This window comes from Bactrocera oleae, chromosome 5 (assembly GCF_042242935.1).
Source record: "Bactrocera oleae isolate idBacOlea1 chromosome 5, idBacOlea1, whole genome shotgun sequence".
In the NCBI taxonomy this organism is placed as follows: Eukaryota; Metazoa; Arthropoda; class Insecta; order Diptera; family Tephritidae; genus Bactrocera; species Bactrocera oleae.
Genome location: NC_091539.1, coordinates 26,040,955 through 26,064,963, shown reverse-complemented (window position 1 = coordinate 26,064,963; position 24,009 = coordinate 26,040,955). Strand labels below are relative to the sequence as shown.

The following is a 24,009-nucleotide window of genomic DNA, read 5'->3' as shown; positions in this document are numbered from 1 at the left end:
GGCTGCTGCTGGAAGTGCACCTGCAAGGAAGTGCCCTGCATTTAGTATACAGGACCCGGCAAAGGCAAGGTATGCGGAAAGACGACGCGCCGCATTACTACACCTATTGAAGTTAGTGGAGGAGCAACCGCCAACCATAAGGGAGCTAACCAAGGAGCTCCAGGCAGCGATTGACTGCGCGAGAGCAGTCATACCCAACTTTAAGGTGGAACCTCCAGTAAAGGCAGCAAAGCGACAGAAGTCAGCTGAAGAGGCTAAGCCGTCAGCCAAACGACCGAAAATTAAGGGCGTGACGCCCGCGAAATCATTTGCAGAGGTGGCCCGGAACCGTATTGTCATTGGCGTTCTGGATGAGGGGGACCCCGAAGGAAGAATCCCCAGAGCCCAATGGAAATGGGTGCAGGCTGCGCTGACAAATGTGACGCTGGAAGTGCTACTTAGCAATATGGTACCAGGGCCAGATTAAAATGATTGCTTGCGATGATGAGAGATCGGTCGCACTATACAAAGCTGCTATAGCCAAGGTAGGGGAGGTATACCCCGGCGCAAAACTGGTAGCAGTAGATAGAAAGGACATACCATCCAGACCGAGAGCAAGGGTATGGATCCCGGCTACACCATCAAAGCCGGATCAGATTATGCAGCTCATAAGAGCCTGCAACCCGTGTCTGCCCACGGAGGGGTGGAAGTTCATCAGGGCATTTTACAATAGTGTAGCAGAATCTGGCGTGGAGACCAAGAGAGCAATGATGCAGATTCTGCTGTTACTAACAAAGGAATCCATAGAACCGCTGGCGAAAAGTGGCGGGGAGATAAACTACGGTTTCACGAAAGTGAGAACTATACCATACAAGTCGGACGCCAATGCTGCAGACCCTCTAGCATCGGAAAGCGAGGCATGCGAAGTAGAGGAAGATCCTATGGAGTCCTCGAGCGATGTAGAAAGTATAGAGCAAGGTGAGTGTTCTTCCGGGTCTGAGCTTTCTGCCAGACTTTCAAACTTGTATACTGAGAGAGAACTTTTGAGCGACTCTCTGGAAGACGCAGATACAACATTAGTTAATGCGTCTTCTACAAATTAATCCTTATCACAGCAAACTAGCTTCAGCAGCCCTTATTAACCGCGTGGCTATAGAACAGCGTAAGTTTGTCCTCATTCAGGAGCCATGAGTTAATGGAGGGCGTATTTGCGGACTGAGGACACCGAACTATAGGTTATTTATGGCTAATTGTCAAGGTAAAATCAGAGTCTGCATAATGGCAAAGAAAAACCTCAACGTTTTATATTACATCATTACAGCAACAACGACACAGTAACAGTAAGCTGGGAAAAGAGCACATGTAGTTATCGGCTGGTGTCGAGCTACATGCCATACGAGGAAGAGCTGATGCCACCTCTGATGGTAAAAGAGGTGGTACGGGATAGCGAGGCATCCAAGTGCATGATTATACTAGAATGCGACTCAAACGCGCATCACACAGTCTGGGGCAGCACAGATGTCAACGACAGAGGTAAGTGTCTCTTTAATTACCTACTAGGCACTAAGCTACTGTTGTGTAATAAGGGAAGTACACCGACGCTTATCACAAGAAATCGACAAGAAGTACTGGATATCACGATTGTGTCGGAAGTATTATTTGACAGGGTAATCCAATGGAGAGTCCTCAAAGAACATTCCTTTTCGGATCACCGATGTCTTCAGGAATCATAGGAAAACAAACTGTCAGGTGCACATGTAAGAGCTGGAAAAACGTATCCCTATGATTCCGCCATTTCAGCCCAATAGTAAGGAGGATCTCGGCATCCTCGTTGTTCGATTCACTGAATCTTGCCGGCAAGCATTAGAAGTGGCTTGTCCAATAACACATAGTAGGGGTAAAACTAGGCCCCCCTGGTGATCTCCCGAACAGAAAGAATGCAGAAAGCAGTTCAATTTAGCCAAACAATCCCAAGACGAGTTAGACTGGAATTATTATTACAACCTCCTTAGGTCATACAAAAAGGAAGTTAGGAGAGCAAAAAGAAATTCTTGGAAATCTTTTTGTAATGATATTGAGAATACAGCGGAAGCGTCTCGACCTAGGAAAATAATGACATAAACGGTGCATAGTATCGGTTTTCTTCAGAAGCCAGACGGCAGTTGGACGGTATCCAATGAAGAGTCGCTGGGACTACTAGTGGATACCCACTTCCCAGGCAGTTCTGAAAGCCATACGGTTGGATATACTCAAGAGAGTGGAGCAGAAGTTGCCTCCACTCTTATAAACACAGTGTCAGAAAGCAACGTACACTGGGCAATAAATAGCTTTAAGCCCTTCAAGTCGCAGGGGCCAGACGGTCTCTTCCCGGCTCAATTACACCAGTCGCAGAATTACATAATGGATTGGCTAGTTACCATTCTTAAGGGGGCGCTGCAATCAAACTATATCCCTTCGCTTTGGAGGAAAGTCAAGGTAATATACATACCTAAGGCAGGTAAAAGCTCGCATACAAGTCCAAAGGACTTCAGACCAATTAGTCTCTCCTCATTCCTTCTAAAAACGTTATAAAGGCCAATAGAACTATATATAAGAAACAAACTAAAACCAGATAAGCTGGCTGGATCGCAACATGCGTATTCTAATGGAAAATCCACAGAAACAGCGCTGCGCTCTGTGGCGGAGATTGAAAAATCTCTGGAAGCTAAAGAATACACTGTAATTGCCTTCTTAGATATAGAAGGAGCCTTCAATAACATCCAGCCTAGGGCCATACTGAGTTCGCTTAAGGATCTGGACATCTCTGAACCTCTCAGAAAATTAATTGAATAGATGCTCATGAGCAGGTCAATAATCTCAAAGCAGGGAGCGTCAACGATGTGCAGATCCGCCCAAAGGGGTACACCTCAAGGACTCGTGTTCTCCCCACTTCTCTGGATCCTGACAATGAATAAGTTGCTGTGGGATCTAGAAAAGAAGGGGGTACATGTAGTGGCCTACGCTGACGATGTGGCAGTATCGGTATTCCCGAATACTCTCACACACCTTATGCAAACGATCTTGGACGATATAAACCGTTGGGCTGTATCGTGCGGATTAAACGTAAATGCTAGTAAGACAGAGCTAGTATTATTTACCAGAAAGCATAACACTCCAGTAGTTACGGCGCCATTATTAAATGGTTGCAGACTAACAATTGGTGATAAGGCAAGCTACCTAGGACTATTCTTAGACAGGAAGTTTACATGGAAACAAAACTTGGATGCTAGGGTGAAGAAGGCAGCCACAGCACTCTACACCTGTATAAAAATGGTGGGCCCCAAATGGGGGCTAACACCTCGGATAGCCTATTGGCTCTATACAGCAGTTGTCAGATCATGACTTACGGTATATTAACATGGAGGCCAATAATGGATAAGAAATACGCGGTGAGGCGTATGGTAAGTATACAATGAGTAGCGAGTTTATGCATTATTGGAGCTTTTAGAACAAAGGCTAGCCAGGCACTAAACGTCATTTTACATTTATTGCCAATAGACCTGTTCTGTAAGCAAGTAGCAGCAAAATCAGCTCTCAGACTAAGGGAATAGTCCTAATTAGTCGCCTGCAACAAGAGGGCACTCTAGAATACTTAGTTTATTCCCGTTTCTACCCAAAACCATGGATTTTCGAAATCCAATAGAATTGAAGCTAAATTCGGTTCACAACATTGCCTTCCCCAGCAGAGAGGAGTGGGAAAGGGACGAAGTGGACAGGAATGAAGGAATTAGCATCTACACAGATGGATCCAAACTAGATAATCGAGTGGGAGGTGGTGTCTTCTCTGCAGCTTTAGCTCGCCTTCCGCTTACCAGACCACTGCAGTGTTTTCCAGGCGAAGATCACAGCAATCAAAGAAAGCCTCGTTGTATTGACAAAAAGTGTGGTCATAACACATACATATATATTTATACGGATAGCCAAGCGGCCTTGAAATCACTCAAGTCTCCTATGGTCTCTTCAAAGATAGTGAAAGAATGTCTTGATCTATTAGAGGATCTAACATCCTATTTCTCGATAAACCTGGAATGGGTTCCAGGACATAGTGATATCCCTGGTAACTGCGAAGCAGATGAACTAGCCAGAACAGGTACCACTCTACAATTAACACCTGAAGAAGAGGGTATCTTTATGCCTCTAAGCAGTTAGGCAATCAATAGTTTGTTGTATATTTGGATATACATTTTTTACGAAACTGTTTTATGTGTTAGCGGTATTTCGGTTTTTACCGGAAAATAAACCGAAATATTGAAACAGTTTGGTAACCGCTCTTTTTGTTTTTGCTTTTATGAAAACGGTTTTATGCAATAATTAAACCGCAAATGCATAAATTTTAACATACAAACATTATATACAAATACTAAATGGAGTTGACACGACTCACTTTGATTTTCCTTAAGGGGTTTTGGGGACAATATTGTATACCATATGTGTGTATGGTATACTTGTGAGATGCTTTTTGTGTTGTGGCTCTCTCCCAGTTTCAGCTTCGCTGTGCTGATTTAGGTTGGTGTGGTTGTTGTTGTGACCTTTTGAGATGATTATGTTTTTTTTTTGTTAGTTTTGACTCGCGCCCGTTCTTTTTTAATTATGTATGTAGTTTTGTTGTTTTTAGTTGCTATTCGTGTCAGTATGAAATTTTGTGATTATTTCGTGCTCGTTTTTTTGTTTTTTTTTTATAATTGTTGTTTTTCACTTCTTGTACATATGTTTATGTCACTAAACACTTTATTTTTTTTTTCATATCAACTTATTAACAATTGTTTTTCTATGTGTATATGTATGTCACTCCATTGTACAGCACTTTTTAGTCACTTGTTATACAATATTGTTTTCGGATTTTTTGTTTTTGTTTTGGTGTATGTGTATGTCATTTCACTGCACAGCACTTTTTAGTCACTTTTGTATATATATAAATTATATATGTATATATGTATATATTTTTTTAGTTTTCTTTTTCAATCACTCCATAGTGCCGCTCACTATGGCTCGACGGACCATGAATAATATACTCGTTTGCACTCACCGTTTATATGCGTTTATTGAAAAAAAAAATGAAAAGAGATTTTCCGGCGGTATCTGCTTTGTTTATTAGGAAAAAATATATATATAATATAAGTTAAAAGTTCTACTTAAGGTACTCGGGCGAGAACGGCGGACGTCTTCACGGCTCGAATGCGTACGAAAAAGAAGGGGCTCTAGTCCTGTGTTAGTCCCTTTTGAGTGTTGGGTTGTGTTGAGTTGTGGTGTGATGTGATGTGTATGTGTAGGTGGTCTGCGTGGTGTGCTGTCTGCAGGGGTGCTGTGTGTTAGTGGGTGGAGTCTTCTTGTGGATTGTGTTGATGTAGTGTGTTGGCGCTCAGTGGCGTGTATGGAGGGGGGAGGCATAACTCATCTAGTCAGTGGGATTTGAAGCTTTTTACAGCTGACTTCCATAAACCACCCATATAAAGAGCGCTTGGGGGGTTAAATTGCAAATTTATTTTTTGGGGGCGTACTTCTGAACAATTTCAAGTGATACTTGATACCGTTACCGCTCACTAGTTTTGAGAGGAAGCAGTGTTGTCCGACAAAAGTTAAAATGCCGCGAGAAAATCCTCCTTTGACAGATTCGTACATAGCTCGAGTTGCACTGCTTCTTTCGTAAAATAGAAAAAGACAGCCATATAGCCATTCATTATGGCGGACGACCTAATCATTGGCGCCTTTATCTGAAAAGGCCCCGCAAAATCGGAACCTGTAGTTGTGAAAGGCAGAGCGAAGTTACAGCTTTCCGTTGGAAGTGCTGCCATAATCTGCGATCGCAACTTATGTTTATGCATAGTGCAGATCTTGCACAAGACCAGGGATTTTATATTATTTAATTTAATATTATATTATTTGGACCTTAAGTCGGGGATTACGGAACTCTTGGCGGACTAAATGTTTCATTAGTCAATGTTCCGCATGAAGCATAAGTAAGTGGATATAAGTGAGGAGTAATGTGGCAAGTCGAGACTTCCCTGGTATGATTCGAGAGAGGCGTGAGTAAGTTGGTACCCAAACAGTGCTCCTGTGAGATTCCAGATAAGACTTTTGGGTCATTAGAGGTCCATTTGCGTAGAGCAAATCCTGCGGACTGCAAAGATGATATTCCTGGGTACATTTTTGTGCAGCTGCTGTTGTTTGGTGTTGTGCTGCTCGGACGATCTAGTGGTTGCGGGCCTTTTTCTGACCGTCCGCGTTGATATATGTTCCTTCTTATTAAGTTTTGTTCTTATTAGAAACAATATTTACACCAGCAATGCCTAACGTCAACGTTACTATTTTGGTATGTATTGCGCACGCTGTGTACTTGCGCAGATTATAGATTATAAAAGTATTTTCAAGTATACGGTCTATTGGAGCATCTATTCGCTTTACAAAACGGTAACGAGTTGGAGCCTTCATCGTCTTCCATTTCTGGACTCGACTTTAGCTTTCGATTTCGAAACCGTTGAGAGCTGCGGTAAAAAGCATACTGTAGAAATATTTAAGCGGTATACTAACACACTCGAGGGCTGCTGAATGAGAGCAGGGAGTATAGGGCAAATTGAGCGCGATTACCACAAAACCATCGATCAACCGACGAAGGTTGTACTAGACCGAAACCAAGGGTAAAGTGAGACGAAAAGTTAGATAGGAGGCTGCGGCCCTTACAATTACCACGGAAGACCTTAAACGCCAGTCCCCGACATTCAGTTTAGGGTAGCTCAGATTTTATTCATAGAGCTCATTCAGTCTTGGAACATGTTGTTAGCAAATATGTGTTAATTTTTTTTAGGATAAACTCTTCTACATTTGTGATTGCGGTATTATAGAAAAATTTTTATCGAAGCCCATACCGTGAAAAGAGCAAGGAAAGCATTGACTGCCTTGTTATGCTGCAGAGGAGCAATAGCAAAACTCCATTGTGGCTTATTAATGCCGATTTTTCATATAACAGCCATAAACATATGGCACCAAAGTTATTATGCGACTCAGACAATTTCTAAATTAACCGCAATTAATTGGAAAAGTGGCAAGCTGGTGAGAAAAAGACAGGAATAGGTGAGAACTCTGCGAAGCTCCGCTTTCATCTCTCATTCTACTGCAGTCTAACTAGACTTTCCGGAAGCTTGGTCAGCCTTAGGCTACCATTAGTTTTTGCGCTTTTCTGAATGTCTCACCTATTTTTTGAATGTCTCACCTATTCGAGATCAAGCTCAGACATTAAGAATCTTCTTTCCCGCTGATTAAGTGGGATTATAAACAAAACGATTTGAGAGCCCCACGAAGGTTTTAGTAATAATTAAATCTGATGACAGAACATCTAGTTTCAATGAATTATCAGCTCTTGAATCGAATCTGATTATTATAAACACTGGTAATTGTTTCGACCTTTTAATCATTTTGTACAAGGTGAATATTGTTGTAACTACTTTGCAAAAAAATTTATAATAATTTTCCTGATTTCTATAAATCAAGTTAGAGTATTGCACCAATAGAATGCCAAGTGTAAACAGGGTATAAGAGATGTGATCGTGACCTAGTTTTTTTAATATTAGAAAAGGTGGTATTGGAGTTATCGATTTTAGGCGGATAGTCTGGACTGGTTTAAAAATGATGAAGTGAGTACGAAGAAAGTCTGTTACAATTTTATTTTTATGGTTATTGTAACTTCTTTGCACATATAAATTGATTGTTTATATCAAAAGTATGATTTGGAGTTCTTTCGCAACAAAATTTGGTAAATGTATAGTTTAGGTCTCCCAACTAAGGAGGTCTCAAAAATGATTTTTTTTTTTTAAATCGTCTTATTTTTACACGAAGATTACAAATCCGTGAACGGAAAGGGTATTTTTTCAATAATTTATGTATATATTTACAAAGGTATATAATGCACTTTGCACATTTAAAAAAGGATATAAAAGTAAAAAATATAAGTGTATAATTCATTTTAAATCGCAAAAATACGTACTTTAAATAGTTGAAATTTTCAATTTTAAACGTAAATATCTCGAAAACTATAAGTTTCCCGCGGCTATATCTTGACCTGGAGGACCTTCTCTATCAGCTCATACCCATTTCATCCCCGAAATCCTGTGACGGTATTCTAAAGCCGAGTTTTTTACTTAAATTCGTCGGGTGAACGATACGTTTCAAGGTATGCCATGTCTTACCCAGAAATGGAAATCGGATAAATATTTCTCATTCCATTTATATGTAGGAGATAACGCAAATCTTAACGATATTCAGAGGGCGTCTTGTTCCGGTAATAATCTTGTACTGAAAATGGGGTCAGTTTTTCCCCAGCCTCCACATACCTAATAAAAGATTTTCAAACTTCATACCATGTTGTAACGGTTACCTAGTCACCGCTTGGGTGATGAGTTATGATTTGGTTATCGTCAAGGTCGTCTAAAGGATGGCCCAGGAAACGAGCTGTTTCGATGGGGTCGGACCACAGGGAAATGGGTGTTAGATGAGTGGCGTTCGTTGAGCATGCAAAGAGGTGGTTAGTGTCATGCGGAGACTCATTGCACGCAGGACATATGTTTGATACATACAATATACAACATGCTACAATATACAACTTTCGTTGTAGATTTACGTAAGTACCTGCCGGCGACGGCCTTACCTCACGGTGTTCAAAAACACAACGTATCAATACTGTCTGGGTCCACACTACCATCTTGGTGTGATTCGAGGCCGACCTAAAACCTCTTCCGTTTTCGGGTACGGCACCCAGTTACTTGTGTAACTTCTTTTTTCGAACTGAAAATTCAGTTCTTCCAGCATTTAGGTTTAAACCACAGCCACCACGATACTCCCCAAAGGGCCGAACCCAATGAGCAGATTGAACAGAAGTCCAAGGGCTTTCTGCTCCCCGTGGTACCGGAAAGTCTCCGGTCAGACTGCGTAGCCTAAACTACTGCCAGTTGAGCTCCCCATTACTCAAATGACTGGTGACATTTGTCGCTTGAACTTCAAATGTCTTTTTATTCGCTTTTTTCATTTAAAGTGTTTCTAATATCAGTTCAAGCTGAGTATTATAGCACTATCACTCCACATACTATGCTGATATTACTGTGCAAAGAATATAATAACAGTCATAGTGCATATTGGCTTTTAGTCGCCTTTTACGACAGGCATGCCTTGCCGCGGGCATATTCTATCCCCTGCCCGCAGGGGTGCTACAATATACAACTTTCGTTGTAGATTTACGTGAGTACCTGCCGGCGACGGCCTTACCTCACGGTGTTCAAAACACAACGGATCAATACAATGCGTTGATCAGCGCCCCAAACAATACGAGCTTATGCAAGTATTTATTTGGATACCAGTGGCAGTGTGTCTGGGTCCACACTACCATCTTGGTATGATTCGAGGCCGACCTAAAACCTCTTCCGTTTTCGGGTACGGCACCCAGTTACTTGTGTAACTTCTTTTTTTCGAACTGAAAATTCAGTTCTTCCAGCATTTAGGTTTAAACCACAGCCACCACGATAATCCCCAAAGGGCCGAACCCAATGAGCAGATTGAACAGAAGTCCAAGGGCTTTCTGCTCCCCGTGGTACCGGAAAGTCTCCGGTCAGACTGCGTAGCCTAAACTACTGCCAGTTGAGCTCCCCATTACTCAAATGACTGGTAACATTTGTCGCTTGAACTTCAAATGTCTTTTTATTAGCTTTTTTTCATTTAAAGTGTTTCTAATATCAGTTCAAGCTGAGTATTATAGCACTATCACTCCATATACTATGCTGATATTACTGGGCAAAGAATATAATAACAGTCATAGTGCATATTGACTTTTAGTCGCCTTTTACGACAGGCATGCCTTGCCGCGGGCATATTCTATCCCCTGCCCGCAGGGGTTGCTACAATATACAACTTTCGTTGTAGATTTACGTGAGTACCTGCCGGCGACGGCCTTACCTCACGGTGTTCAAAACACAACGGATCAATACAATGCGTTGATCAGCGCCCCAAACAAAACGAGCTTATGCAAGTATTTATTTGGATACCAGTGGCAGTGTGTCTGGGTCCACACTACCATCTTGGTATGATTCGAGGCCGACCTAAAACCTCTTCCGTTTTCGGGTACGGCACCCAGTTACTTGTGTAACTTCTTTTTTCGAAATGAAAATTCAGTTCTTCCAGCATTTAGGTTTAAACCACAGCCACCACGATACTCCCCAAAGGGCCGAACCCAATGAGCAGATTGAACAGAAGTCCAAGGGCTTTCTGCTCCTCGTGGTACCGGAAAGTCTCCGGTCAGACTGCGTAGCCTAAACTACTGCCAGTTGAGCTACCCATTACTCAAATGACTGGTGACATTTGTCGCTTGAACTTCAAATGTCTTTTTATTCGCTTTTTCATTTAAAGTGTTTCTAATATCAGTTCAAGCTGAGTATTATAGCACTATCACTCCATATACTATGCTGATATTACTGGGCAAAGAATATAATAACAGTCATAGTGCATATTGGCTTTTAGTCGCCTTTTACGACAGGCATGCCTTGCCGCGGGCATATTCTATCCCCTGCCCGCAGGGGTAGGCTACAATATACAGAACGAATTTGTGCGAGGGTCACTCTGGAATCAGGAGCCAACTCGAACTCTACGTCTGCTATGGGTGGTGGTTTACTCATAGTACGCCATTCAATGAGAGGAAGTCGGTGAAGGTGTTGATGGCTCCACTGTGAACGGCAGTCAGTGCTTGTCTAAAGTTCCTTGCGTCCGAAGTCTGGTTGGCGTACTGTTTAATGTCGTCGACGTCATCAAGAAAGGACCTCTTGATGTTCCTAGGAGGCGGTTCCTCTTCAAGCAGACGACTGCAGGGGTGATTTTTGCTAAAACAGCCCAGTAGAAACTGCTTAGAGAGGATCTCGGTATGTTCCTTAACCGGCAGCATACGGGCCTCAGTGTGTAGCTGTTCGATTGGGGACATCAGTGAAGCTTCTTCGTCTGCGTTGCACTACATCCAGGCGACCATATTGGAGCAGCATAATATAAGACCGGCCGGCCGATTGTCTTGTATGTTGCCAGCAACGTTTCTTTGTCTTTTCCCCAAGAGCTGGCGGCAAGCGATTTGAGGATTTTGTTGCGGCTCTGTACTTTGGCAGTTATAGCGGTCGTGTGGGGAATGAAAGAGCAAAGACTGTCTAGTGTAACGCCTAAAATTTTAGGGTTGTTTACCGTCGGAATTTTTGGTGCCATCGACTGAAATGTTTAGATCCAGTCTGTACTCCTTCGTCCAGTTTGTGAATATGGTCGCTGTGGATTTGGTGGGGGAGAGTGTCAGGTTCCTTGCAGAGAAGAAGCGAGAAAGATCAGAGAGATAGCTGTTTACTGTCGAGCACATGCCATCGATTCCATTGCCCGACGTCAATATCGTGCAGTCATCAGCGCTTGAAATTAATATTTCAACATAAAAATAAACCAAAAATCAACAAAATGTTGCTTACGTTATTCCACGGGAAATGCTTGCTAGATTGATTTTTGTTATTCTAGCAAACTTTATACCGAATATAGCCATCAATATGTGATTTATCTCTCTGTTCTCGAGTATACTTGAGTATTGTCAAAAGTTAATGCAATCAGTGCAGACTTTTCATAGTCACAATATACACAATATTATGTGTTCGGCGGAAGGTTGGAGGGGGAGTTTTTTGTCCATTAACTTTAGCTTCAGATACAAGACCATCGAAGTATTTTTCAAGCAGAAGTGGATCAAAGTGGAACTTAAGGGGTTACATGGGTTTCGTCGGGTAATAAACGGCCTATTTTCAATATTTTTTTTTTATATATAAAATTATTTAATTAATTCAAATTTTTTTCTGTCTTAAAGATACATATTTAAAGCATAATTTCAGAAATTTTCAAAAAAAAAAATTAAAACTCCGCCATTGTGACGTCATTTCCGGTGACCTCTTGAAAAAAAGGTGCGTCCGCGTTGTCAGCATAACTCCTGACAGGATCATTTAAAATGAAAAAAAATTTATGTGTTTTAGTTAAGACCATAAACTCGTACTTGAACGAAGGAAAAAAAACAAGTTCAAATTGGAATTTTGGCAGACCTTTTTACAAAAAAATGAAAATTTCGGTCAAATTTGCTCGACATTTCTTGTTTTTTAAATAGTTGTAATTGAAAAAAGAACCCTTCGTCCAAGTACGAGTAAATTGTATCTCAAACACCTGTATAAGATTTCATCAAGATCGGTTGAGTAGTTCGCGAGAAATCTTGACAACCGACTTTGAAAACACAGTTTCGAGAAAAACGCGTTTAAAGTTTTAAGTGACAATATAGCTGACCTCAAGCGCGCAACTTTTCAAAGCTGTATCTCCAAAACTATTACTGATATCAACTTGAGAATTTGGGACAATATTCTAGAAATGTTATAGAATTAAATAAGACAATAAAAGTGATTTTTTTTTTGAAGCCGCGAAACCCATGTAACCCCTTAAGAGGTTGAATTACTGTCTCTTATTAAGGAGTTCTCACTAGATACTGTCTTACTGACCCTGCTTAGGGGAATGCAATAAGTTAATAGTGATCGAAATCACTTAACGGTAGGCCCAGGAAACGAGCTGTTTCGAGGGTGAAAATACTGAAACTGCTTGGAGAGAAGTATGTTATGTTCTGGCATTTAGGTGACCATATTTATTTATTTAATTATTTATTAGAGAGAAACGCCAATCGGCAGTGTATATAAAATTTTATAAATTTTGTTTGATATTTTAATGGAAGTATATGAGATAACAGAGAGGTTAGTAGATATTATTAGTGAACATGGAGACAATGTGAATGCTAGCTGGTTAATATTATTTTTTTGACGTTAGAGTTGAAACTTGACAGAGATCTTGCAAAAAAGTCGATGTCTGCTGAATATTCATTGACCGTGTTAGCTATCCTGTTCTTTCGTCCGTGGTAAATGTAGTTTTTGGTTGTTTTTTATTGTGGTTAACAACCTTCTCGTACGGAGCCCTGGTCTGGACTCAATGAATCCAAATTGGTTGCTGATCTCCGGACACTGTATCTGGCCGTGGATTGACTTGTAGAAGAAAGTTAAATCAGCAGCTTGACGATTAAACAGACTGTCGACCATGAAATGACTGTGCACCTCATCTGTTAAGTGGGTCTCTCGTGTGTATCATTCATTTGTTGAGTGTGAGGTGACCAGATTATGCAGCCATATTCCAATATAGGACGTACTAGCGTGTTAAATATGTGTATAAGTGCTGAGTTTAAGAAGCCGAGTTTTTGAAGGCACGTGATGTTATCTTGTCCACATGACATTGTTATTTATGATAATGCCTAGATCTTTAATTGATGATACCTCAGATAGTTGGTGCTCATTGAGATGATATGTTGCTGAAGGTGGGTTTGCTAGTCTAGAGAGACATAGAACCACACACTTGTTCTTGTTTAAATTTAAATTATTCTTTTGAGACCACCTATGGAGTGTGTTGATATCACGCTGTAGAATTTCCATATCATCATCGCTATTTATCTTCATATAACTCTGATGTGTAGCCATTCATACGTACATGTAATTGTCTATCTGTTAAGGATGACTTCAGCCAATCCAGCGCACTAACTTTAACATCGTATTGTTTCAATTTATCGATAAGAATATCGTAATTTGCCATATCGAAGGCCTTAGAGAAATCCGTATAGACGGTATGAGTGCTAAATCCTTGGTTCATTGCGTCCAGAACGTATCCTGTATAGAGATATAAATTTATAACTGTGGATGGTACTCCTACAAATCCGTGTTGTTTTGTAGATATAATATTCTCGAAGGTTGATAATATTTGAAGAAGGATAATTTTCTCGAAGAGCTTAGCAATGGATGACTGAATACATACGGGTCTATAGTTAACCATGTCACTTCTAGAATCTGCTTTATGTATTGGATAGATGAAGGAGGTTTTCCACACTGATGGAAAAATGCCAGACTTGAGCGATGCATCAAATAGATGAGAAATAGGTTCTGCTAATACGATTGCGCAGTTTTTCAAAAGTATATTAGGAATACCATTAGGTCCTGTTCCCTTTTCGGGGTCCAGTTTGTGCAGTTGTTTATAAACGACATCGTATGATACCTGGAGCTTTGATAAATCCATTTCTTGGCTGTGACCCTCGTTATGATCGTCATGTAAAGGCAATCCGTCGTTATTAGTTTTATAAATGCTCTTAAAGAACGATGCAAAGAGATTACTTCTTCTTCATTACTAGCTGTGGTTTCCTTCCTTCATGGTAGCCGGGATATCTGTGTCACTCCTTTAGTAAATTTACACATTGTGCTTGTGGGTAGCTAAAAGGTAGGTTGTAGTCTCCTAAGATTAACAGCTTGCAGACACGGTATTTGTTTTTTAGGTATTGAACGGTACTGGTATGATTAATGTAAACGTCCAATGGTGACAGTGGAGGTAGATAAACACAATCTATTACTAAGTCGCCTTCCGTAAATTTAACTTTAATAAATATGTGTTCTATATTATTGTCTTCTCTTTTTAACTGTTCTGTCGATATTTCACCCTTTACCGTTATTAGGACACCACCTCCACGTTTATGGCCACTTGTGTTGCTGTCTCTATCTTTCCTAAATAACTCAATTATTTCACCATCCGATATCGAAGGATGTAACCAGGTTATAAATTGATGTAATTTTGTTCTTAAACCTCTCATGTTTTGATATATTATTGTTATTTTGCATTTCTTTATATTTTTCTTACGGCGCATTACGGTTTATCAACTATTTTAGGCACTCCGTTGATATATTATATTACTTGATTGTCTTTTTGTTATCACCATCTTTGATTAGCTTATTGAGCTCTGTTCTGAGCGTATTAAGATGCTGCTGTGCGTGTGTTAAGCTAGGCTTAAATTTAATGCCTGTGTCACCAGCTGGATTAATCTTCATCACTTCCCTAGTTATTGCTGGGGATGGTGTGTATAGTAATACTGGACGGGTCTTGCCCTGCTCTGGATTGCCGAGACGACGGAGTTTGATGCCTTGTTTGACAAATCTTCTAGCAATAACGCTGCAACCTGCTCCGTGTCGTCGTTACTCCGATCCTGCTGGTTTTTTAGATTCCGGTACATTAAAAATAACGACCTCAGACTCACGTTTCTTACGCTCGTTCAGTTCAGAAATTATAAAGTTGGGATTCCCATTGAAATTACTGATTGAATCAAGTTGCTTTTGAATTTTGTCGATCCTTTTACCCATTAGCTTCTGCTGCTGGGCTGTTTTATTATTTTGTTCCGTGAATTTGTTACGCAACCCAGTGACATTGAGCTCTAGTTTATCCATTTATTTTTAAATGGTGCTAGATATAATGAACATACATACGTTCAATTACATCGGTACTAGTAGACAAAGCTGTGTGTTGTCCATCGTCCACCTCGAATTCGTCATCCGACTCAATAATACTAACCTCTAACTTGGATGTCAAACAATTCCAAGTTGTAAAACCTTTATTACAAAACTCAGCGAGATAATCTTCAAATTATTTTTCACTTCAGCTACTACTTCTTGTGATACCACTTTTTACAAACATAGCAGTCGATGCTACTAGTATTTTTTCTAAATATTTTATTGCAACATTGACAGGTTTGTTTACTTGCCGCCATCTTGTATTTTGATATATGAAATTTTTTAGATATTTCGCACAATTTATATATTGAATAATAATATATTATCTTTAATATTCGATGATATGATAGTTAATTCAATGCTTTTTGGCGATATTCAATTATGTTGGCATTTAATAAATCAGCATAAAGTTTTTGCTGAAAAAATATTTTTCAGCTGGTGCCAAATTATCAAATTAATAATAGAAAAAAAAATTTTCTAAATAGATTTTTGCAAAAGGAAGGCAAAATCTGGTATTGGGGCGGCGTAGTTGACCGATTGACTTGTATGTTGCCAACAACTCTCTCTTTACCCGAAATGCTGCCGGCCAGCGACTTGAGGATTTTGTTGTGGTTCTGTACCTCTGTGACAATCACGGTTGTGTGCGGAGTGAAGGAGTGCGGACTGTCAGATGTTTCCTCTAAAACTTTAGGGTTATTTACCGTCGAAATTTTAAGATCATCTACGGAACCCGCTGTTCAATTCCCCTTAATTTAGTTTGTTCATCTCGCAATAAAACGTAACTACTGGGGAAAGGGTAGTTATCGTGCGATTAGACTCCCCTAGTTTGGCAGAGTTTCTAGGCTTCAGTAGTGTGACCACTCTTCCGATTTTTCTTACATCGCGTATGTAAAGGGTGTTCAGTGACAAATTGAGGGCTTCGGTAAGATAATTTACTCCCGTAGAGCCTAGGTGTTTTAACATCAGCATATTTATTCCGTTTAGGCAACCGTCGGTTAACACATCTTTTCGCCTTATTCACCAAAGGGTGCAGTATAAATTTTCGGCTATAGTAACTCGCGCACTTCTTCGGGTCTGAGGAGGCACGGCCGTCGAATTGAATTTCGACACGGTCATCGTTATGTCTCCTCGGATTGGACAGGGATTTGACGGTTTCCCATGTTTGATCACTCCGGTAGAGAGATTACATGACTTCAAGTGTTCCACCCATTTTCCGTTTATGTTGATCTACCAGTTGGAGAATCTCCAAATTGATGCGGGGATCACAGGGGTCGACCTTACGTAGGGAATCGCGCTCATTTTCTAAGCCTGTTGCTTCAGCTGGGAAATTTTATCGTAGTTCTTGAATTCAACCAGCGGGGATGAAGCGAGCAGTAGCAGCAGCGATCACCTTGCGGAATTGAAGTTCGCCAACGAATACTTCCGTTGGAATGTGAAGTGCAATGAAGGTGCTCTCAGTGAATTCTGTGAAACCGAGCCATTTAGCTTTGTTAAAAATAACGAAAGTGCAGTTGTCCCCAAAAATAATGTTTGGAAGCTTCTCGATCGACCGCTGTGGCACTTGTCGCAGTAGTGCATGGGCATGGGGTCACATAGAGGTAGAGTTTCGAACGAGCCTTTTGGCACAAACGCAACAGAAAAATTCCTTCCTAAAAGTGATAATAATGTTAACTTATTACTTACTGATCCAAACACGTCTAGGTCCTCGAAATAACAGCCCTTGGCGGGTTAAAATTTGGGTCAATTCCGGTATCGTATAACCGGCAGTTGTGGGAACGTCTTTTTACTCCCTGTTTCAGATAAAGTGGAATGGTGGTACAAAGTTAAAAGAGTCAATAACAGTATGGGTACGTAATAATTGCAGCAGTACAGCTACTTTGTTGCATATTTGCTGATACTCTGCTGTTGTGCAAAAAAATTTTGTGTTGCCGATTATTTGCATAAAGTGACAGTAGAACGTGATGCTGTTGCAAGTGTTGCCAAAAATTTTCGCAGAACGTGATACTTTGACAAATTTGCAACAGTACTGTCGTGATTGCCATCTCGAACGCACCCTATTTAATTTATGAATAAAATATTTACATATCAATTGAAACCAAATGCCATTTGCTTCAAACAGCTGTTTCGATGTGAAATAAAAATACTTCGAAATAAATTAAATCACTCGGTTTGTAAAAACGAAATCCCATCAATTTCATTGTTTCTAGAACATATCTGATAATTTAGTTTAGCGCTGAAAATTGGTTAAATCGGAATAAATGAATTTAATCGGTCCAGACCTTGGTCTAAACCTAATATTATATAATGATTTCCGATTCTCTGGTTGGGAAAACCCGACGTACGCTGACGTTAAAACTCGTTAAACCAATTTTGGCAGTTGCCATCGAAGGAGAAGAGTTACCGTATACGGATAATAATTTTTCCCATATTTCTAAAATCCTCGGAATCTCCCGTTTCCAAAGAGCCGATTCGGCTAACTGTATTTTAACATACGATCATACGGTTACATGCTAGTGGTAAATTCCTTTTACGATTGTGGCTTCTGCGGATCGGAACGCCCTGCTTGATGCGCGGATTTAAATACTTTATTTCATTACATTTGCATATCTGATTCGCTTTGCAACATTAATCTCTAATTTAACGTTTTCAGTTTAGATTACATTAAATAATACAATTTATAATCAGCTGGTGAAATTATTAGTATTTTGCATACGAACGTATTTAAATTTGTAGTTGATGTGCAGGACTTCAACAAATATACAGACATTTTTACATACAGACAAATTTACATGTCTATTTACTTATATAATTTAAAAAGGAAACATTGCTTGCAGATTTATCATTTGGGTGTATTTGTTTTATTTTGCAGGGAAGAATATGGATTATTGGCTTAAACAAACCATATTATCAGACAATCAGGATTTATCAACCGTTTGCTTCAAATTGCTTAGCTGGTTGGATGCCGAACTTTGTGGCACAATGACGTATAAATATATTGAAACAATTCTTACGGGTGCCGTGTTCGTTGATATCATATTTGAAATAATGGGAGAAGAAATGACTAAAGATTTAATGGAGACACATGCGCACCACAGGCTATTTTTAAAAGATAATTGTAAAATATTAAGTGAAGTAGGGGTAACTGTACATTCAGCTGCTAATATTTTAACAACTCCTGAAGGATATAAATATATTTTTACGATTGAAAACATACTAAAACATTTTCTAATTGATGTTAACTTGATTTATAATTATAAGCGGTCATCAAAAAATATAAGTATAGATAATGCGAAGTACAAAATGCTGTTAATAGTTCAAAGAATCTTCCAGTTGCCACCGAAAAATATTGATATTTCCGTGAATAGGTTGGTATCTCATTGTGATTTTTCTTTACTTGGGCATATTTTTTTAGAAGAAACAAATAGCTTACATATTTGCAAATATAAGATTTTAGAACATAAAATTTGCAAAAAAATTTCCCAAGGAAATATAAGTTCATCTTTTATAAAATCGATGTATGTAACAGCCTCAAGTTCATTAAAGGGGAACACCTTTTTAAAATCATGCCTTAGAAATGATGTTTTCGGTACTAGCTTGGTACAATTTTTCATGCTATTTTTTGAAAACCTTGAAAAAGAAGGATATAATATTACAATAAATTCCCAGCATAAGTTATCTGACATAATTTTTTTAGTGCATTGTGCACTACATTCAAAAACATCTTGTTCTCAATTAAATAAAACAATTCGTACTAACAAAAGCGTTGCACAACTTATAAAAAAGTCATTTTTTATTTATTAATAGGTATAATTAGTATGTATGTATGTATATGTTAACAAATATTTTAATTTCCAATAAAAGTAACATATACTGAATACCAGTACGTGAAAAGGGTGAAAAGTAAAACTATTACTAATGGGTAAGATCTGGATTTATACCTAATTTAAGTGGTATAACTACTATCTTCAATGCTCTCAAGATTTCTTTTGGATATTGTAACGGATTTCTGGATAAATCGTCTACATATAACACACTCTTGAGTTCGATCACTGGATTGTTAAATAAAAGTCCCAATTTAATGGCATACACTTATCTTTAATTTTTGTTCCAATAACTTACCACTTATTGCTCGTTATTTGAGCTTAAAACTTCTTCCATATGTCCCAATTGCTCTTAACACGACACCACTTTAACTAGAACTGTGTTCGCTGCACAATCTGGCAGCCCTTATATAGTAAATCTTTATCAAAAGTTCGCTACTAGAACATTCAACTACGAATTCGAATAGGAAATACGAATAGAAAACGAAAATAAATGGTTACAACAACTTTTTTTTAACGTGAAAAACGCAATTTTTCCACTAACGAAAAATCATAATACTTTTGCGCTTGCTTTAGAAGACATATTAGCGCAGTGTTGCACCAAAAGGGCTGCCCGTTGGTTTGAGCATCAGGTATTGTTTATTCGATTCGCTGGAGAGTAACGCTTGGCGAATCGAAAACAGCTGCGTTTAGTAATGAATAATGATTGTGGAATTCATACATATTAACATACGAAGAACTAGAGAATAGTCAATGGGGTTACATTCACACTTGTTGTTAAATATTTTTTTGAGAGAACTTACATTATATTATATATTGATTGATTATTTAATAGGATTAAACTAGTATTTCAATTGTAATAATTGTGCCTATATGCTGCTCTCTTATAAATTGATAGTAAATAATTTTGGAGATTCCTTAAAATTACCAACTTGAAAAACTGAGAACAGAAATTAAGTAATTTTACGACGAAAATTCGGAGAATTATAAAATAAAATGTGATTTAACTTTATTCTAGATATAAAAATAACACATTAGTTTTAGCAGGAATAGTACCCGACCATCAAGCAACGGCAACAATCACTGATACGTCGCACATATTCGGAAAATGAAATAAAAAAGATCGAGCTTTACGCCGTTGTGTTACATTCCACCTCAACAATGCCCCCATGCATTCATTGTGGAATGTAGGAAGTGTGGAACGTGTTACGTGACTATATATCCTACTTCGAAGAGTGCATTCGAAAATTCACACTCGGGTTGTTATCTGCGTACACAAGCTATAGTAGCCCCTTGCTAAGTAAAATCCTGTTATAATATCCAACAAGGGAATACGGGCAACTAAAACCAGTAGTCCTCCGCAATAGCGGATTAATTTAAACTGTTGTTGATTTGTTAAAAAATATGCACCATTTATTGCAATTTAAAATAGATTATGAAATACTTAAATTACTTACATAACAATATATAAATATGTACATAACATACGTCTGAAGGATGTGCTATTGATTTTGTTAATATTACTATTTTATTATTTATTTAATTTGTTAGATCCAATGTTCTTCCTGCTATGAACGTACATTACCGAGAAGCGGTGTGTCTTCTGCAGCTTTTGAAATAATAATTGTTCGTTTTGAAGTAGTAGGTCCTGCCTCTTGCCCCTCTTCCACAGTGTTTTGAATAGAACGTTCAGTCTGAAATTTTTTAAAAGCAAATAGGTTTTGGCATTAAAATACATAGCTACAAATGAACAATGAATTTATGACAAATTTTTAACAGCACAAAATCAAAACGTATCATTGAATTCAACATATAGGCTAGTGCAAAACCCTTTAAGAATGGTAAAGAGTGAAAAAAATTATGGTAGGTTGCACCCATTGTGAAAGGTAGATAAAATAAGAAAAATTAAAGAAAAAATAATTTACGCTAGATCTGTGAGGTGGTTGATTAAGGGTTAAAAACAGACCATAGGTCGCGGTGCATACCTCAAAATTAATCTATTCTAGCTATTCTAAGAGTTAAAAACAATTGATTTCGATTTCTGGCAAACTGTGATTCCTATGAGATGACATCCTAAAAAGATATACAACTTTTGTACTTACACCTTTTTCACATAACCTCAAAACGTATGTTAAAAATTTAAATAACCAAGTCTTGTTTTTTATTTTTATCTTTTACAATTTTTTTTTTAATTTGGTGTAAACTAACCTTTTTATGTCTCAAACGAACTGTATTTTTATATATTTAATAATTTTTATTTTGACTTAATGTCAGAAAAAACTTTAATTTTTAATCGAAAATTCTCACGTCAAAATATCAAATTTTTTTAAGAAACGCGGCAGGCCTTTTCTTCGTCGCTAATTTTCTCAAAAAATTCAAAAAAAAAGTACGAGCTGTTTTGTGCTACGAAATAACAGGTAGATTAATTTAAAAACAAAACCAGCTTTTAATCGTCGGAAATCGATATAATCTGTTTCTAAGCCTTAAAAATTCAACTAGCCCCTCGCGTTCCCCTTTCCGACCTCAGATCGACGGTAAATAATTTTTCGTTTAATTTTTGTTATTTTGTCTTTTATTCCAATGGGTTTCACTCCAATAATACATTGAAGGGTATTTTAGTAAGATTCAAGATTAATATTTTAATTTACATATGTAAGCATCCTAAAAAAATCAGTGTAGAAAATAATATGTCTTTCGTAAAAACGCATATGCTTTTGACATAGTTTAATTAGAACTTAAAATTTTTCGGATAGCTTCAAGGTATAACATAAAGAGGACGACAAGCTCGGCTATGAATTTAGCACAGGTATAAGACTTAATATATGTAAATATTACAATCAACAAAAATGTTTGAATCAATCATTCTACCAAGAACAAATTATACGGCAATACCAGAAAGCAATACTACAAATACTGGTTATTACCATAACTGTTGTCGCATTCCAATTATAATATTTTCATTCCTGCTGTCTAAATTCCTATCGTTACAGTTCATTAATGCCATATTTCAGTTTTAAATGGTTCAAAAAATATTTGTGTTCATGGACTTATTAAGTTTGATTCAAGTACTCATATTCAAGTCAATGAAAACGTCAAACAATTTGATTTTATAGTAACTGATAGCAACACTTATATTCCCACAAAACATAATGTAATTCAAATTAAATTAATTTGCTATGACTTGCTGACCAATTAATCTGAGAAGTTCAAATTTTGTCATGCGTGAAAAAAACTTAAAAAAGTTTGTCATGTCTGAAGATGTTATTGTATATAATGGGGATGGACCGCTCTGTATAAAGTAGTTCATCAGCAAAGCTTGATAAATATGTTGTTTCTGTGTAAAAATAGAGGCAAATCGGGTAATAATCGTAAACATGAACATCGTGATAACTCTTTGAACAACGAAATCTTACTAACTACTCGACCAACACAACCACGCCTAAATCCTATCGCTAAAAATTTAACAAAACTAATACTTCTAATACTATGTTACTTTTATTGTCCGAAATCAATCCATACCTGTTCCGAACTTTACATACCATATATTAGAGTCTTTTTCAATTCAATATACATATATATATTGACTAATATTTAATATATTTCAAAGAAATTAAGTGGTCATATTTTTTTGAACAGAAAGTGATTTGATGCCAAAAATGTATGAAATCGGTCTAGACCTTATCTAATGATTTTCACTGTTGTTGTTATTTTAACGGTTATCTAGTCCCCGCTTGGATGATAAGTGATAGTTTGGTTGTCGTCGAGGTCATCTAACCGGAGGCCCAAGAAACGGGCTGTTTCGACGGGGTCGGACCATAGGGAAAAAGGTGTTAGATAAGTTGGGTTTGTTGGGCATGCAAAGAGGTGGTTAGTATCATGCGGGGCTTCATTGCATGCAGGACATATGTTGGGTATGTCGGGGTCTATTCTGGATAGGTAGGAGTTTAATCTGCTACAATATCCAGAACGAAGTTGCGCGAGGGTCACTCTGGTTTCGCGGGGAAACTCGAGCTCTACGTCTGCTATAGGTGGTGGTTTGCCTCCTAGTACGCCATTCACTGAGAGGGAATCGATGAAGGTGTTAATGGCTCCACTATGAATGGATTCCACACATCGGGTATTTGAAGAGTGGACATCGACAAGTTTAGGACCTTGGTGAGATAGTTTACTCCCGTTGAGCCTAGATGTTTTAGCATCAGCAGCCGTCGGGTAACACATCGTTTGGCCTTGTCGGTCGAAGGGTGCAGTGTAAACTGCCGGCTAAAATAGCTCGCGCACATTTTGGGGTCCGAGGAGGCATGGCCATCGAATTGAATTTCAACCCGGTCGTCATGTCTCCTCGGATTAGACAAGGCCTTGACAGTATTCCAAAGCTTACAGACTTAGATTAACACTTACCGATCCAAACAGGGTTAGATCGCCGAAATAACAGCCCTTGGCCAGATGAAATCCGGGTCAATTCCGGTAACGTAGAACCAACTGTTGTGGGAATGATTTTCACTCCCCTAGTTCAATTGTTACATAACGCAGGAGTAATATGAAGAATATACTTATATTTATAATATGTTAATCAATTTGACTTGAAAAAGATGTATGTTCACATGCCACAAATAGAAAATTTTAATTTGATACAAGAAATGAGGGTAATCAGTTGAGATTTTACCCTAGTATCAAGGTATTTAAAAAAACTTATTTCACACGCCGTAAATTCTTACAAACTAAGAGAGTATCTGTTGTAGCGGTTATCTGTGTGGAAATAAATAAGTCAAGTGCTGTCAACGACA

The 24,009-nt window shown here is 38.4% G+C and overlaps 3 protein-coding genes across 6 annotated transcripts in view; 2 read left to right on the top strand and 1 right to left on the bottom strand.

The window, feature by feature from the left end:
• Positions 1-425: 425 nt before the first annotated feature.
• On the top strand, positions 426-1,082 carry LOC118680960 (uncharacterized; the record flags this gene model as incomplete). Its single annotated transcript, XM_036363064.2, has 1 exon — positions 426-1,082. A coding segment is annotated over one exon (657 nt), but the record flags the coding sequence as incomplete, so codon positions are not given.
• Positions 1,083-7,540: 6,458 nt separating this feature from the next.
• LOC106622654 (uncharacterized) lies at positions 7,541-19,295 on the top strand. 3 transcript variants are annotated; one of them, XM_014241901.3, is made up of 2 exons: positions 7,541-7,646; positions 18,274-19,295. In XM_014241901.3, the coding sequence occupies exon 2, from the start codon at positions 18,282-18,284 to the stop codon at positions 19,203-19,205; it is 924 nt and encodes a 307-aa protein (XP_014097376.1). In that variant the 5' UTR covers positions 7,541-7,646; positions 18,274-18,281; the 3' UTR covers positions 19,206-19,295. The 3 variants fall into 3 exon arrangements, with proteins under 3 accessions (XP_014097376.1, XP_014097375.1, XP_069966344.1); XM_014241900.3 differs by having other exon boundaries at positions 7,632-7,765; XM_070110243.1 differs by lacking the exon at positions 7,541-7,646 and adding an exon at positions 17,902-17,920.
• Positions 19,296-20,609: 1,314 nt separating this feature from the next.
• The window catches only part of Atg9 (autophagy-related protein 9), a 52,690-nt gene continuing 49,290 nt past the window's right edge, over positions 20,610-24,009 (bottom strand). For both annotated transcript variants that reach the window (XM_014241891.3, XM_070110241.1), the window contains one exon: positions 20,610-20,919. In XM_014241891.3, the coding sequence (XP_014097366.1) occupies positions 20,794-20,919 (126 nt within the window). In that variant the 3' untranslated portion in view covers positions 20,610-20,793. The remainder of the gene's footprint in view (positions 20,920-24,009) is intronic.